This window comes from Biomphalaria glabrata, chromosome 5 (genome assembly GCF_947242115.1).
Source record: "Biomphalaria glabrata chromosome 5, xgBioGlab47.1, whole genome shotgun sequence".
Classification (NCBI taxonomy): Eukaryota; Metazoa; Mollusca; class Gastropoda; family Planorbidae; genus Biomphalaria; species Biomphalaria glabrata.
This window is the reverse complement of record NC_074715.1, coordinates 41,624,504-41,638,398: the sequence shown is the minus strand read 5'-3', so window position 1 is coordinate 41,638,398 and position 13,895 is coordinate 41,624,504. Positions and strand designations below refer to the sequence as shown.

The 13,895-nt window shown below is 40.5% G+C and overlaps 1 protein-coding gene across 1 annotated transcript in view; it reads left to right on the top strand.

Moving 5' to 3' along the window:
* The window catches only part of LOC106063574 (rho GTPase-activating protein 100F-like), a 126,483-nt gene that overhangs the window by 101,063 nt on the left and 11,525 nt on the right, over positions 1 to 13,895 (top strand). Inside the window, exons 3-4 of the mRNA XM_056028904.1 lie at positions 3,989 to 6,644; positions 11,573 to 12,679. Coding sequence (XP_055884879.1) covers positions 3,989 to 6,644; positions 11,573 to 12,679 — 3,763 coding nt within the window. The remainder of the gene's footprint in view (positions 1 to 3,988; positions 6,645 to 11,572; positions 12,680 to 13,895) is intronic.

Below are 13,895 nucleotides of genomic sequence, written 5' to 3'. Positions count from 1 at the left end.
TTTGAAAAAGAAAATGAGGACTCATTCTTGTTGCAAAAAATAAATCAAGTGCTGTGCACGTTACAGTGCATGTCCAGTATGTCCTCACCCTAAGGTCAATGTTCAATCAATAATCACAAAGAGGAGTGGCTCAACCTATGGGCAACAGGAAACATAGGCAGAGCCATGTACAAAGAAATGAACATACCTAACAAACTGGACAGTTTTAACTTCCTCCCCCGCAAAGAGCAATCTACAATCTTCCAACTAAGGACAGGAAACACATCTCTGTTTAATTACCATCTCAATAAAATAAATCGCACACAACTCCCCCATTGTAGACACTGCACCCACCCTTATGAAACCGTAAACTATATCCTCTTTGAATGCCCCTTTCTAATCCACCTTAGGCAGACCCTACAACCACTCCAGCCCAACATAACCAACACCCTGTACGGCAGTGCTGAACAACTGAAGAAAACAGCACACTATTTTTCCTTGGCACAGTCTGCAAAAGAGCTGACAGCTCAGCAGCAAAAAGCTGGGTAGAAGAAGAAGAAGAAGAAATGTCCAGCAGGGAAAGAGTTAAAGTAGTGTTTACAATAGTCAAAAGGAGTATGGACCTGCTCTATGGAAAAGAAAGCAATAATAATTATTATTACAATTATAATAATTGAATGTGCAGAGCGCTATTAACCAAATGCTACTGTGTAATATAGATGACATTACTTAAATTAAAACACACAAACATGGTTTGTATACAAATGTCGTCGGGCACTGATACTTACCACCTTTGAGTAGTCATTGAAAGTTAGACAACAAAAAATAGTATGTCTCTTAATAAGTTACTCAAAGAGATCAGTTGTCTCGTGACATATTGTCTAACAAGGTCGACTGAGTGGGCGGAGAGAAACTTGAGATTTTGTGTTCATCTTTTAAAATCATCATTTTAATACCAGCATAACTTCGAGGCAAATGTCTAAAAACAATCAGATTTACAAGACAATATTGAATATGAGTTTTCTAAAAGACAATTTTGTATGTATTTTCCACAAAGTGATTGGTATTGAAATATCTGCTGTAAAAAGATACATGTTCTTAAAGTATGTTACATTCTTCCGTGTCTGTTTCTATGTTACTGTTTTTCGTTTTAGTTCGGATTATAAATAAACATCTACATCTCTTATATCGTGACCTCATTCATTCAATCATTTATTCAGAAATCGTTATAGCTTTTGTCTAAAATGAATTTCCTCCAGGGGAGTGTGTGTGGGTGGGGAGGGGAAGGCCAATGTTGTGTGTTAGTCCGCCATTGCAGTAGATCTAAACAATATATTTAGTTGTCAAGAAGCAATAGTTATGAACATTTTAAATGAAGAAGTTTTTTTTTCCATTTAGAGAGTTGAATAACTTGAACTGTATTAGTTTAAGTGAAAACAAAAAAAAGATTAAGCCAGTTTACTTTCTAGTCTGTTTGTCCGTCTCTTTCTATTATTATTATTATGCCAGCACTCCAAAATCTTATCTTCTTATCTTATATTATACAGACGTTACTTCAAAAAAAGAAGATGATTACGTCCATCGCGTCATGCATTCAGTCATGCATATTAACCAATGACTTAAATTCTGCGAAGTCACTGGTTTTCCTGGCTTGCTCAGGCAACCCATTCCATGCTCTAATAGCACTAGGGAAGAATGAGTATTTGTACAAATTTGTCCTAGCATATGGGATGAGAAATGTGCCTTTATTTTTGTGTCTTTCTGAGAATTTTATTAAATTGTGTTTTTGTATTTGAAGATTATGGTTCAGTGTTTTATGTATAATTGCTACTTTACTTTTAAGTCTTCTCTCCTGAAGGCTTTCTAAATTTAATGATATCTAATGATCAATATCAGAGTTTACTCCTTATCCTTCGTACTTTTTATTTGTACATTAATGTAAATATGCATGTAGCCCAAGACCAACATTTATATTGGTTTTATTCATTTCAACTTCACATCGCCGGCGGACAACGGCGCTGCATGCGCGGGATGCAGAAAAATATGCAGGTCACAACTGAATTTGTCGTAGTGATGTGAAACCCTTAACCTTCGAACTAGAAGACATTGCCATTATTCCTTTCCTTTTTGTGTGTATCAAAAACTATTTAGTTCTTTATGTGCATAGAGTTACATCCCCATACCCTGGGCCCACTTATTCTCATTCACCTCCTCCCACGCTCCACCCCAAATTGTTACATTTTCGCCTATTAGACAGCTATCTGTTGTTCTAAACGGCTAATTAACTCACTTCCCACAGAACGAATTGTCATTACAATTTATGGCTTGCTAGCTAGCTGTCTCGCACAAACACACACACACTTCATAATTGTCCAGACCTGAAATCAACAAGTGGACTACTGCCTCGCACCATTCACCACTTAGTATTTACTTCCTATTAACGTAGTGCTTTGAATGAAAAAAAAAAGTCACTATAATTCTAGATATTGCAATTTTTATCAGCCTTTGTAAGGGAAAAGTCGCTACATATTTATGTTATCTTTCTGTCCATCTGTTACTTTGAGGTCTACAAAATTAAAAAAAAAAAAAAAACGATTGCCCCCATCCTGCTTGCTCTTTGTTTAAGGAATAAAAACAGCTAATACCTGGTGGTTGTTGTTCTTGGTTGTTGTTTTTTAACCGGAACATGTGTATACATTTTACAAAGCTTATATCAACTCACTCTGTCTGTTTGTCTGTCTGTCTGTTTGTCTGTCTGTCTGTCTGTTTGTCTGTCTGTCTGTTTGGATGGATTCTTTTAAACGTCTATTCTCCCACTTGCCATTCTCAGATCAAATTAAAATTTTGCTCAATTGTCGAAGATAGCATAGGAATCAACAAAAACAATTAACCAGTGACTTAATTAATTAGTGGTTATTAATAAATTTTGTTTTATATAGAAAAAGGGGGATAAACCTTGCAATATTAAGAGATATGGCAGCAATTGGACTATCCTCTCCCTTTACTGAATATAAGATTTGTTTTTAAAAATGTATTTGTTATATTTTGCTTGTTTGATTGTTGATTTTCCCATGAAAAAACTGACCAGCAAAGGCCGTCATCAAGCTTGTGTTAGAAATAAGTTCTGTGTTAGACACCTACTCCCTAGTCCCTATCTCACTTGTCGTAAACAGTATTACAATTAGTTTTTAAAAAAAACACCACCATTGTGAATATTTTGTGTGTAGGCTTTGGTGTTATCTTGAATCGATGCTTATTTCAAAGTGGGTTCAAGGGGTGTAGCATTCGTAAGGTGATACTGATCTTAGTGGCAGATGCAGGGCGCCATATGGAACTCTATTAAAGAATAACAACTGTGACCACAAGCGTCAATACTTTTTAGAATGTGTGTGTGTGTGTACGTTTACATGTGTATTGGTTTATATGAATAGTGTGTAAGAGTAGGCTACATGTGGATTTGTCAATGTCCATCGTGTGTGTACATGTATATGAATGTAAATTGTGGGGGAGATAACACACTTATGTTTTTATTACAAAACTTTCCCCGAATGAAACAAAGTCTTGTTGTGGAAATCTAGGATACTCATTTGTTGTGCTGGTCTGAATAGCTGACCGTGTTGACTCAATTGACACGTTCTTTTAAGTATTCTTTTGTGTGTTCTTTTCAGTGTACTCATTTGTATGTATTCTTTTCAAAGTTTTGGTTTCTATGTGTTCTTTCCAATGTGTTCTTTCCATTCTGTTCTATCCGATGTGTTCTTTCCAATGTGTTCTTACCAGTGTGTTATATCCAATGTGTGTCTCCAATGTGTTCTATCCAATGTGTTCTTTCCAATGTGTTCTTTCCAATGTGTTCTTTCCAATGTGTTCCATCCAATGTGTACTTTCCTATGTGTTCTTTCAAATGTGTTTTATTCATTGTGTTCTTTTAAGTGTGTTGTTTTCGGTGTGTCGTATTTTAAAAGCCAGGCGCCGCATTCATTTTATTTTATTTTATGTATTTGTCTAGGGAGAAGATAACAAGCGCCAGACCGATGATTCAAGCAACGCTCCGGCAGTCACCCGCTCAAAAGAAGAACACCAACAAGAGGCAACTAGCAGCGAGAAGCTGCTGGAGCAGCTCGAAAGGCGCCTCTCTCATCCAGATCACAAAACACGTTTGCTGAATCCAAAGGAGGCCGAACCTCTGGTCTCGCCTGATCAAAGTGCCGTAACCGAAGACCAGCCTTACATAGCGATTGATGCAGAAGCTGAGTACGGTACGCCTAGAAGAAGAAAGTCAAGTCGCCCTTTGTCAGATCCTTCTGAAGGTAGAAACTCTAAGAGCGCTGGACCTGCTCCCGAGCAGACAATAGAATACCCCGAGAATAGTGATGGAGGGTCAAGACTGCAAGAACCTCCTGTCGTTGTGTCTAAATCGTTGTCTTCTTATTACGATGCAAAGAAAGCGCACCCGTATGTTAGGTCGTTGTCTCAGGATGAGTCCAGAACTAAGGAGGCAGTAAAATCTGCCCAGCATGAAGAATTACTCAAAGAGCTTAGTTTGCATCCGCGCCTTCAGTCCACCGAGCAACGAATTCAGTACCACCACGATATATCTTGTGAGCCGCGCCTTCATCTGACACAGCAGTACCAGCAGCAATATCAATACCATCCTCATCAGCAGCAACACCAGCAGCAACATCATCAACAGCCGCTGTTGCAAGAAAAGAATCAATATCAGCAGCCTCAACAGCAGCAATTGAATCAACATTCTCAAAAACGACACCAACACAGTTTTTCGGAACCCATTCAATTTCAAGTTTCCGAACCGAACCGTCAGGCTTATCGCCAGATATCTTACCAACAACCACAAGATCTTTTCTCACATCAACAACAAGATTTTTATCAAAACCAGCATATAATATTTCAGAAGCAACAACAGCGTTTCACACAATCACAGACAACAAGAGGTCATGAGAACATTCTATCAGATCGAGGACATCTTCAATCAACACGTCCCTTCGAGGGCACCCTTTCAGCATTGGAGGCTAATCGTAAAAGTGCCGAACCTCAAAACATACCTACTCATTCATCAGCTACAGCAAGCGCCACTTTTTCATCCAAAAACAGCAGCAGTTACCTCTATGCAAACTCAAATGCCTCCACTGGTTCGAAGAATGGATCGGGTCCTGTTGGGCTCGAGATGGGCATAAAAAGTATGGAGTTTGAAGACGACAGCTTCGTAGTTGAGACTGTGGAAATCATTAAACGCCCCGGACAGACGCTGGGATTTTATATACGTGAGGGGAATGGCTTCGACCGATCCGACGGCGTCTTCATTTCTCGCATACAAATGGGCACTGTGGCGCAAAGCAACGGGCTTCTCCATGTTGGGGACGAGATTGTCACTGTCAACAATGTCAAGGTTGGTAACATGTCCCTGGATGATGTTGTCATCCTCATGTCCATTCCCAAGAAGCTGGTACTCACCATTCGGACGCGTAGAAACAGCAGCAAGAATAAATCTTGTCCTTCTTTGCCCATGGCTGAAAAACCTGATCCTCCAATAGTGGTTCTCAAAAAGGGCAGATCTTCGTCGGCCTCAGCGCTAGAGATGACAGAAAAATGTCCGGACATGTACGAGCCTGGACAGTCGTACGCTCAATATCCGTTTCAAACTGCCGATTACTTACCTAGGAGAGATGTGAGTCAAGACCGACATGCCCCAGGCTCAAGATATACCAGTATTTTTATCACACCCCAGAGAGCGGAGGCCAAACTGCTAAAAGATGATGGCGTAGACAGTAGTAACTCCAGTGATGGTTCCTTGCCCCGGAGCATAGATTCCAAGGAAAGGGTGTACCTCGGACAGGAAGTAGGCGACACTCCACATACAGGCTACATGAGTGTCACAAACCCTATTTACGATCATTTTCCTCTAATGTCCGAGAGGGATTATAAACACCACTATTTACCGGACAGTCTGTCGAGAAAGTCGGCGCTGCCCAAATCGCCATCCAAACAAAGTCCGCTTGGTGCTTCTCCTCATCTGCATGGGTATCGGAGCCGCACGGGCCCAGACACTAGTCCGGCGTACTCTGAGCCGCCTTACATGAATGTGGGTGCCCTAAGGGAGGGGCTTTTGCAGCAGTCACAGCAGAACTACCAACATCACATTACATCTCCTCACTATCCTGCCCAGCACCAGCAGCATTTTACCAGCCATTACCCTTTCCAGACCCAGTCACCGCACCAGAGTTATCCACTACACACATCACCTCAGGGCACTATGCCATACCCCATCCAGTCGCCGCAGTACCGCGGGGGCATGTCCGTATCTCAGGAGGAGAGGAGAAGGCAAGAGAGACTTCGGACCCTCCTCAATACGAAATCGCGATACGGACGCTTGCTAAGGAGTCGCTCCCCAGAGTGCTACAATTCCGACTCGGAGCTTATATTTACGCACCAGCAGCAAAGCGACGGCCGCGGGTTTGCGTCGGATTACGAGACCTACGGAGGCGCATTTAGCGATGACGAACCAGTCTATTCCATTCCAAGAATACCGTCCAGTTCGTCTTCAGAGCTGGAGAAACTTCTGAAAAAGTTTACGACTCTGTCTCAAGAGTTGCAGCAGGAACAGAGCAAACTTCAACGACAACTTAGTACACGGGATAAAGCGACACGTAAGTCATTTGTTTTTCAACCTATTCATTAATATAAACAGTACAATTTAGTTACTGAAAGATGTTAGTAAAAAACAAAAAAAATTTGCTCATTAAATTTCTGTTACATAGATAGACGCATGTGTTGTTTATATTGTGTCTATAAATCACGTGTGTGGCTATATTCAACATGTGTGTTAGAGCGCTAATAATATGAAGGCACAAATGGTCACGTATTCTTTGTTAACTCCAACAGTGTAACACGGGTCAACACAAACACATCACATCGAGCCATGGGGGGAAAACAACAGACAGATAGCGTACTTTTACATTTCATTAAAAACAGAAAAAAAATTCAGGTTTCTGTCCAAAGCTACAACAGGGCACTTAGCCAATGTTTCCAGTGTGAAATATATATACAGCTGCACACTGTAAGGTAGGGCACTTAGCCAATGTTTCCAGTGTGAAATATCTATACAGCTGCACACTGTAAGGTAGAAACAGACTTGCACCGGTGCTTTAGAAATGAAGCGTAGATGTATTGCCTATTACAGTCTCACGGTGGGGGGGGGGGGTGATGAACGAGTAAGGGAATTAATGGGTTCATTTTTATAGTTTTTTAAAGAGTTTCATGACTTTTGATTCAACATTAGCACAGCAGGACGTGGGGTAGGAGTGCACGGGGCGGTCCATTCGGAAAATCAATCAAGGAACTAAAGAAAAGAGAGAGGGGAGGGAATACTTTACTTTAATAAAATAAATTGTTTTCAACGATACTCCTTTTTTTTTAACTCAGAAGTAGACTAAAAAATGTGTCCCATTTGAAATAGAGAAACATATGGCACTTAATTTACTTTGGAAGCGCTTTTGTTGTCCACGTTTAAAGTTATAACCCTCCCAAATTTCAAATCTTGCTATCTATAGGACAGATGATGTACAGGCCTTCTGTTTTTGTGGCCCACTGTTAACGAGGGTGTCATTAGACAAAACATCCTTTACTTTTTCCCAACTAATGTCAGGAACCCATTAGAGTTGGGTTGACTCAGAGGCGCCCTTAAGATCCCAAAATTAAAAATCCCAGTCTTCACCAGGATTCGAACCCGGGTCCCATCGGTTGGGAAGCCAAGCGTTTTACCACTCAGCGACCGTGTCTCATCCAAAGTGCTGGTGGCTATTGAAAATGGTTTGAAGGAATAAACGGAACACTTTGTGGACGTGGAGGTCTGTGACACTCACTTGTAATTCCCCTTTTTTTTTCTCCTACATTTGTTTATCCCTCCTTTTACTTTAAACTTTATTGTCCGATTGAGTGAAAGTCCTCTTTATTGAGTGGAGAACACACACATAGGATAGGCAGTGATCAACGTTGCATTTAAAAAAAGTTTTTGGTTGGAAAAAGTTTTTTTTTTGTTCTTTCTTCTTCTTCGTTCTCATTTTACATGTCGGAGGGTTCAGATCAGTAATCCTATATCTGGGTTCAGATCAGTAATCCTATATCTGAGATGAACTATACAGTGGTTTCCAGATCAGGCAGTTCTCCGTATAGTTTTTGTTCTATTGGAGGGTTTTGGGGCCAGAGTCTTCTTCGGGCCTCTTGATATAGTATACAGGTTTGAAGGACATGGTCAGCATTTTCTAGTGATGCTCAACAAGGGCAGGTTTCGCTCGTCCCGACTTTAAACTTCCGGAACATATGTTGTCTCATTCTGTTGTGTCCGGTTCTGAGTCGAAAAATTATGCGTTGTTCATGTCGATATAGCTTAGAATAGGCGTCCTTTTTTCTTTGGATGTGAGATGGTCCAATTCTCATTTATTCTACACTATCATTTTCATCATTTCTTCTGAGTCGTGAGGGATTTTCATTTGTTTGTTCATTCTTCCAACGCTTGCTAAGCATGGAGAAAGTCGAAACAATTAACTTTGATGATGTCATTGACAACTTTGTAAGTTCAAAATTACATGCGTCGTTCGTTCATTAACTTCGTTTAAATTATATGTAGGTTTAGTTTTGCATTTCTTATTTGGTGACATTTCTTATGCAAATATAAACCGTGGATAAATAGTTGAAAAGAAAAAATTGCAAATACAAAAATGTTTATTCTTAGCATTAACAGAAGCTGAAATAAAAAGCCTGTAGGTAAAAGCTCTTAATGTAATAAAAGTATTTATCTTATTCCCAATGCTAGCACTCGTACAATTCTTCCGAGTGACATTAGCGGATGGAATGATTGGCCTGAACTAGCTACTTGAATATCATGCATTGTTATAGCCTGAACGACTAAATGAACAATTAACTTCTGGATCGACGTTGAGTTTAACAAGCGCATCACGTGTAAGTCTTTAATGAAATAATTGGATTCGATGATCACCAACTAAATATCTGGTTCTGCTTTCGATACATGTGTATTTTAAACATTTCTAAGATTCTTCTTGGTTTACTTAAATTTGGAAACAACTCTTTAATTTTTTCTTTTAGCTGTCTCACTAAATGTTCATTTTCCTATCAGGACTTTCATTGATTCTGAACAACCTGGAGGTTATTCGTGGCTGAATGTTCAAATGGAACTCCCCACTAGTCCACTCCCATGTCAAGTTGCCAGGTGGACATATGTCAAGCAGTCAATCATTTTTCAACTGTAGATCGATGTCCGAGTTTAAGAAAATAGTTTGCTCTTATTGAATAGCAAACATGTTTAGATGCTGTAACATGTTTCCTATAACGTGTCTCCTGTAACATGTTTCTTGTAAAATGCCTCCTGTTAGACGCCTCTCTCTTGTAGCCTCCTGCACTAATGAAAACTTTAACTCTTATTATAAACGCGCAGGAAACAGATTTACTTAGACGTTTAACAAAAAGAGAAAGAAAATCGATTGACCTGTGAGCAAAATAATCATTTGATTTGGATATATTCTAGTGGGACCGTCGTTCTTGATTTTAAATGTTTCTCAAACTTTTTCTTGAGACGCCCTCTCCACTCCTGCCCCCAACGAAAAACAAATGACATTTGGGCACTCACCCCCCCCCCCTTTCTCATCCAGCCTAGTCGTCTACAGCTCATAGTCTCATACTTCTTGGTGTAAACACCGTGACTGTCCAATTTGTGAAATAGTGCACGGGAAAGGCCGATACTGATGTGTGAGAGACTTCTGTAATACGCTAGGTCGTTGTTAGATTATAGATGTTTTAGCAATTAATTTTGTATCGGACTTGTCAGACGTCAACAGAATAATGGTACTGTGCTTCAGAGAACTCCAGACGTGAGGACTACGTTGCCTGCGACTTATTAAAATGACTTCTGCAGGAAAACATGAGTCAGGCTTGCTGCTGACATCTTACTTGACAACGGTTGAAAAGGGGCATACTTCGAAGATTACTTAAGTAGACCATCAGTACATTTGGGGGGAGGGGGGGCAAGTTGCCTTCAACGAGATCAGTTTCTAAAGACGTCATCAGCTTCATCCCTTTGGGTGTGTACTTTTTTTTTTTAGATTCTCCATGTTTTATGGATTGATTCTGTTTTTTGCTCTCCTCGTTTCGTTCTCTCTGTGGATTTCTTTCACTCTCTGTGGATTTCTTTCACCTTGTTAGACATGTATCATCCTGTAGACTCTCAATCCTGTGGTATTGCTGAAATATTAAAGCCCCATACAACTGCGTACGTGCGTGGGCCCATCTGCTTTTCCCCACACGTCAAAAACCTTCAATAACGTATACAAAATGCATTTTTAAAAAGCGTGAATGGGCCACCCTTCTCTCGGCACCACCGGACTTAAGAGTCCTGTTTGTCCCCCCCCCCCACACACACATACAAAGCATGGAGGCGGGCCTGAGTATCAATTTATAAACAAATCAAATTTCGAAGATGTAAAGATGTCATGTTTTTCAAAATGCAATTTTATTTTCAAATCTGGATCTGTCACGACAATGCAATGCAATAGAATTTGTGTACATTTAATAAAACAAGCGAAATTTAAAAAAAATCCTTTTTAAAAATGATTAGAAAAATAAAACAATTACGTTTTTATTTATTTTGTCGACGTTGTAATTTTAGATCAATGGATACACGTAACATTATATAGGTCAGACCTAAGGTGTCCAGTATTAATGACGGCACCAGGACTGAGGATGTGTATTGATATATACTTAGATGACATTAAATGAAAGGTTGTAGCTTTTGATACGAAAGATTACATTTGATTAACACGCATTAGCTCCACGTAGCCTACTCACCCAATCAGAGCTAAATCGGCGTAGCACTAATCAATAATTGGACTCACTTCACGTGTTCACGTAAACACTGCCTACAAGCGATCCCACACACATACGCAATTAGCGGAGATTTTCATCCATTGCGGAAACGTATAAATAGCTAGCTGTTTGGTGTATCTGGTGTACAGAGGCCGTGTTGATAATCTATAGAGTTTAAAAGGTATACGAGTTTGTTTTACTTTTTAGCACCGATCTTTCAATATAATGATAATATTAATGAGTGTTGAGGGAGTTTTACAAAGCTTATTTTGACTTGGGGCTGCGGTGGCTGAGTGGTTTAGCGCTAGTCAAAATAGTAAAGTACCTCTTTTCAGACCTTCCGATTTATAGGACATATGATATTAAGGTCATCTATTTCTTTACTTTGGCAAACGTCATAGCGTCATGTGGCCAGCACAACGACCTACCGCCTTTACTTTCCCCAACTAAAATCAGGTACCCATTAGAATTGGGTGGACTCAGGGACGTCCTAAAAATCCAAAAGTTCTTAATCTCAGTCTTCATCGAGATGCGAACCCAGGACCCCAGGTTCGGAAGCCAAGCGCTTAACCACTCAGCCACCGCACGCCCTATCAAATTTATAACACTAGCAAATACATTATATTAAAGAATGTCTTAGATTTTTTAAATGTATGTCTTAATGTCAAACGTTTCAAAATAGTTTGTATTATTTGTACAGGTCCAGGTCAAATTCCATTATCGAGAGCGGACAGCTTGTCTGGAGATGAATACGGCTTTCAGTCAATATCAGGCCAGGGATCACCTGTGCCCATTAGGAGAGCTGCTTCCACGCAGACCCCTGCTCTTCCACCTCGTCTATCCCGCCTTCCTAGCGCCGATACGCCGCCTTTTCTCTACAGCACTTATCAGCACGAATCGCATCCAGACCTTTCCGGAAGGGCTCTGTCTAGTGGTGGGGCCATCGGAGGCGTCGGGTCACTGTCACTCGCTGGAGGTCTGCCGTTATCTACCTCACAAACTTCCATGCAGCTAACGAAACACGGCGAGACGTCCACGCCTTCATCACCTAGGGCGTCGTCGGGGAGGCTCCGAGATCTGCAGCTCACCCGGAAGCCCCTTCACATACCATACAGCGAATTCGAGCCCTACAAAGCGGACATGCGGAAGCGAGTGGAGCTGACACGGTCCGGTGGGCTAGACGGGCTCCTCAGCATCCATATCATGTCCGGTCAAGGCCTAAAATCTTCCAAAACAAGCTTGCGTGATCTTTACTGTGTCGTTGCAGTGGACTCCCTCAACAAAGCCAGGACTATGATTAGAACTGGAGCAATCAACTTCGACTGGGACGAGGCGTTCGATGTGGATTTAGAAGATTCGAAGGAAGTGTCCTTCCTCATCTATCATTGGGACCCCAACTATAAACACAGGCTTTGCTTCCATGGATCTATATTGCTGCCCAGTTACGTCAGCAGTGGTCATAAGAGATATGTGGCCATCAAACTGGAGCCGAAAGGGATTCTTTTTGTGACTCTGCTCTATAAAGAGCCAGCCATATCGCTCCAACGCTTACCTTCGATAAAGAAAAATGCTCTGTTTGGCGCCGAGCTAGAATCGATCATTTTGAGGGAGAACTCAGGGCTCAATGTTCCACTTATTGTTCACAAGTGTGTTCAGGAAGTAGAGAGGCGGGGCTTAGAGACTGTCGGAATTTATCGTCTCTGCGGAAGTGCCAGGAGAAAGACAATGCTCAGAGAGGCGTTCGAGGCTGACGCTTTATCGGTTGATTTGTCACCGGAGAATGTTTCGGACATTCACGTCATAACAGGTAACACTAATTTACTTTGAAATGTATCATTAATTTACTTTGACAGGTATCATTAATTTACTTTGATAGGTAAGAGTCATTCTCTTTAACAGGTAGCTCTACGGTCTTGTTTGTTTTCTGCATAATAAATTCAGCAACTATTTTCTATTCTCGTGAAGTTAAATGTTCGTGCCTACATCAAGTATTAGAACATATTCAAACCATAGACTCTCTCTCTCTATATATATATATAGTCTGTGATTCAAACGTACTATTGGAAATTCTCATATATATAGAGGCCTAGAGGCAAAGTCATAACTAGAAAGCTTTTTTGTGTATCCAGTGCTGGGCCGACATTGAATAATGGGAGGCCCTAGAGGAAGTGATTTGGTGGCCCTAGAGGAAGTGATTTGGTGGCCCTAGAGGAAGTGATTTGGTGGCCCTAGAGGAAGTGATTTGGTGGCCCTAGAGGAAGTGATTTGGTGGCCCTAGAGGAAGTGATTTGGTGGCCCTAGAGGAAGTGATTTGGTGGGCCTTAAATAAAATTGAAAAAATAAGAAACAAAAAAATAAATAAATAAGAAACAGCGAAAAAATAAAAGTAAGCAATTTATTAAAACCCTGCCTGTGTCTATATCTAAATGGACTTGTATTTCATTTATCCCAGTTTCCATAGAAGAGACAAGAGATAAGAGTAGTGGTCTACTGTGTGTGAGATCGTATCCCAGTTTCTATAGAAGAGACAAGAGATAAGAGTAGTGCTCTACTGTGTGTGAGATCGTATCCCAGTTTCCATAGAAGAGACAAGAGATAAGAGTAGTGCTCTACTGTGTGTGAGAATCGTATCCCAGTTTCCATAGAAGAGACAAGAGATAAGAGTAGTGCTTTACTGTGTGTGAGATCGTATCCAAGCTTCGCAATTTTTACTCTCTTTCTCTTTTAGTCCTGTGCTACTAAAGACCGGCCCTGTCCGGTGTACGGAATAAGAAAAGTGCTGAGACACCATGTTGTTTTTTTAACCTTAGGATTAATTATCGTGCACTTTTTAACACAGTAGAATCAAATCTTCTATGCTCTTCCCTTTGTAGCTTTTATTTAGTTGAACCCATTAAAATTTTCATACAAGGCGGAAAACCTATAAATAGTAAGCGTTTAGGTGCATCCGGTGTACAAAATAAAGGAAGTGCTGCTAAGCTATGTTTTTTTAATAAGTTGGATGTTTACAACTGAGCACATTT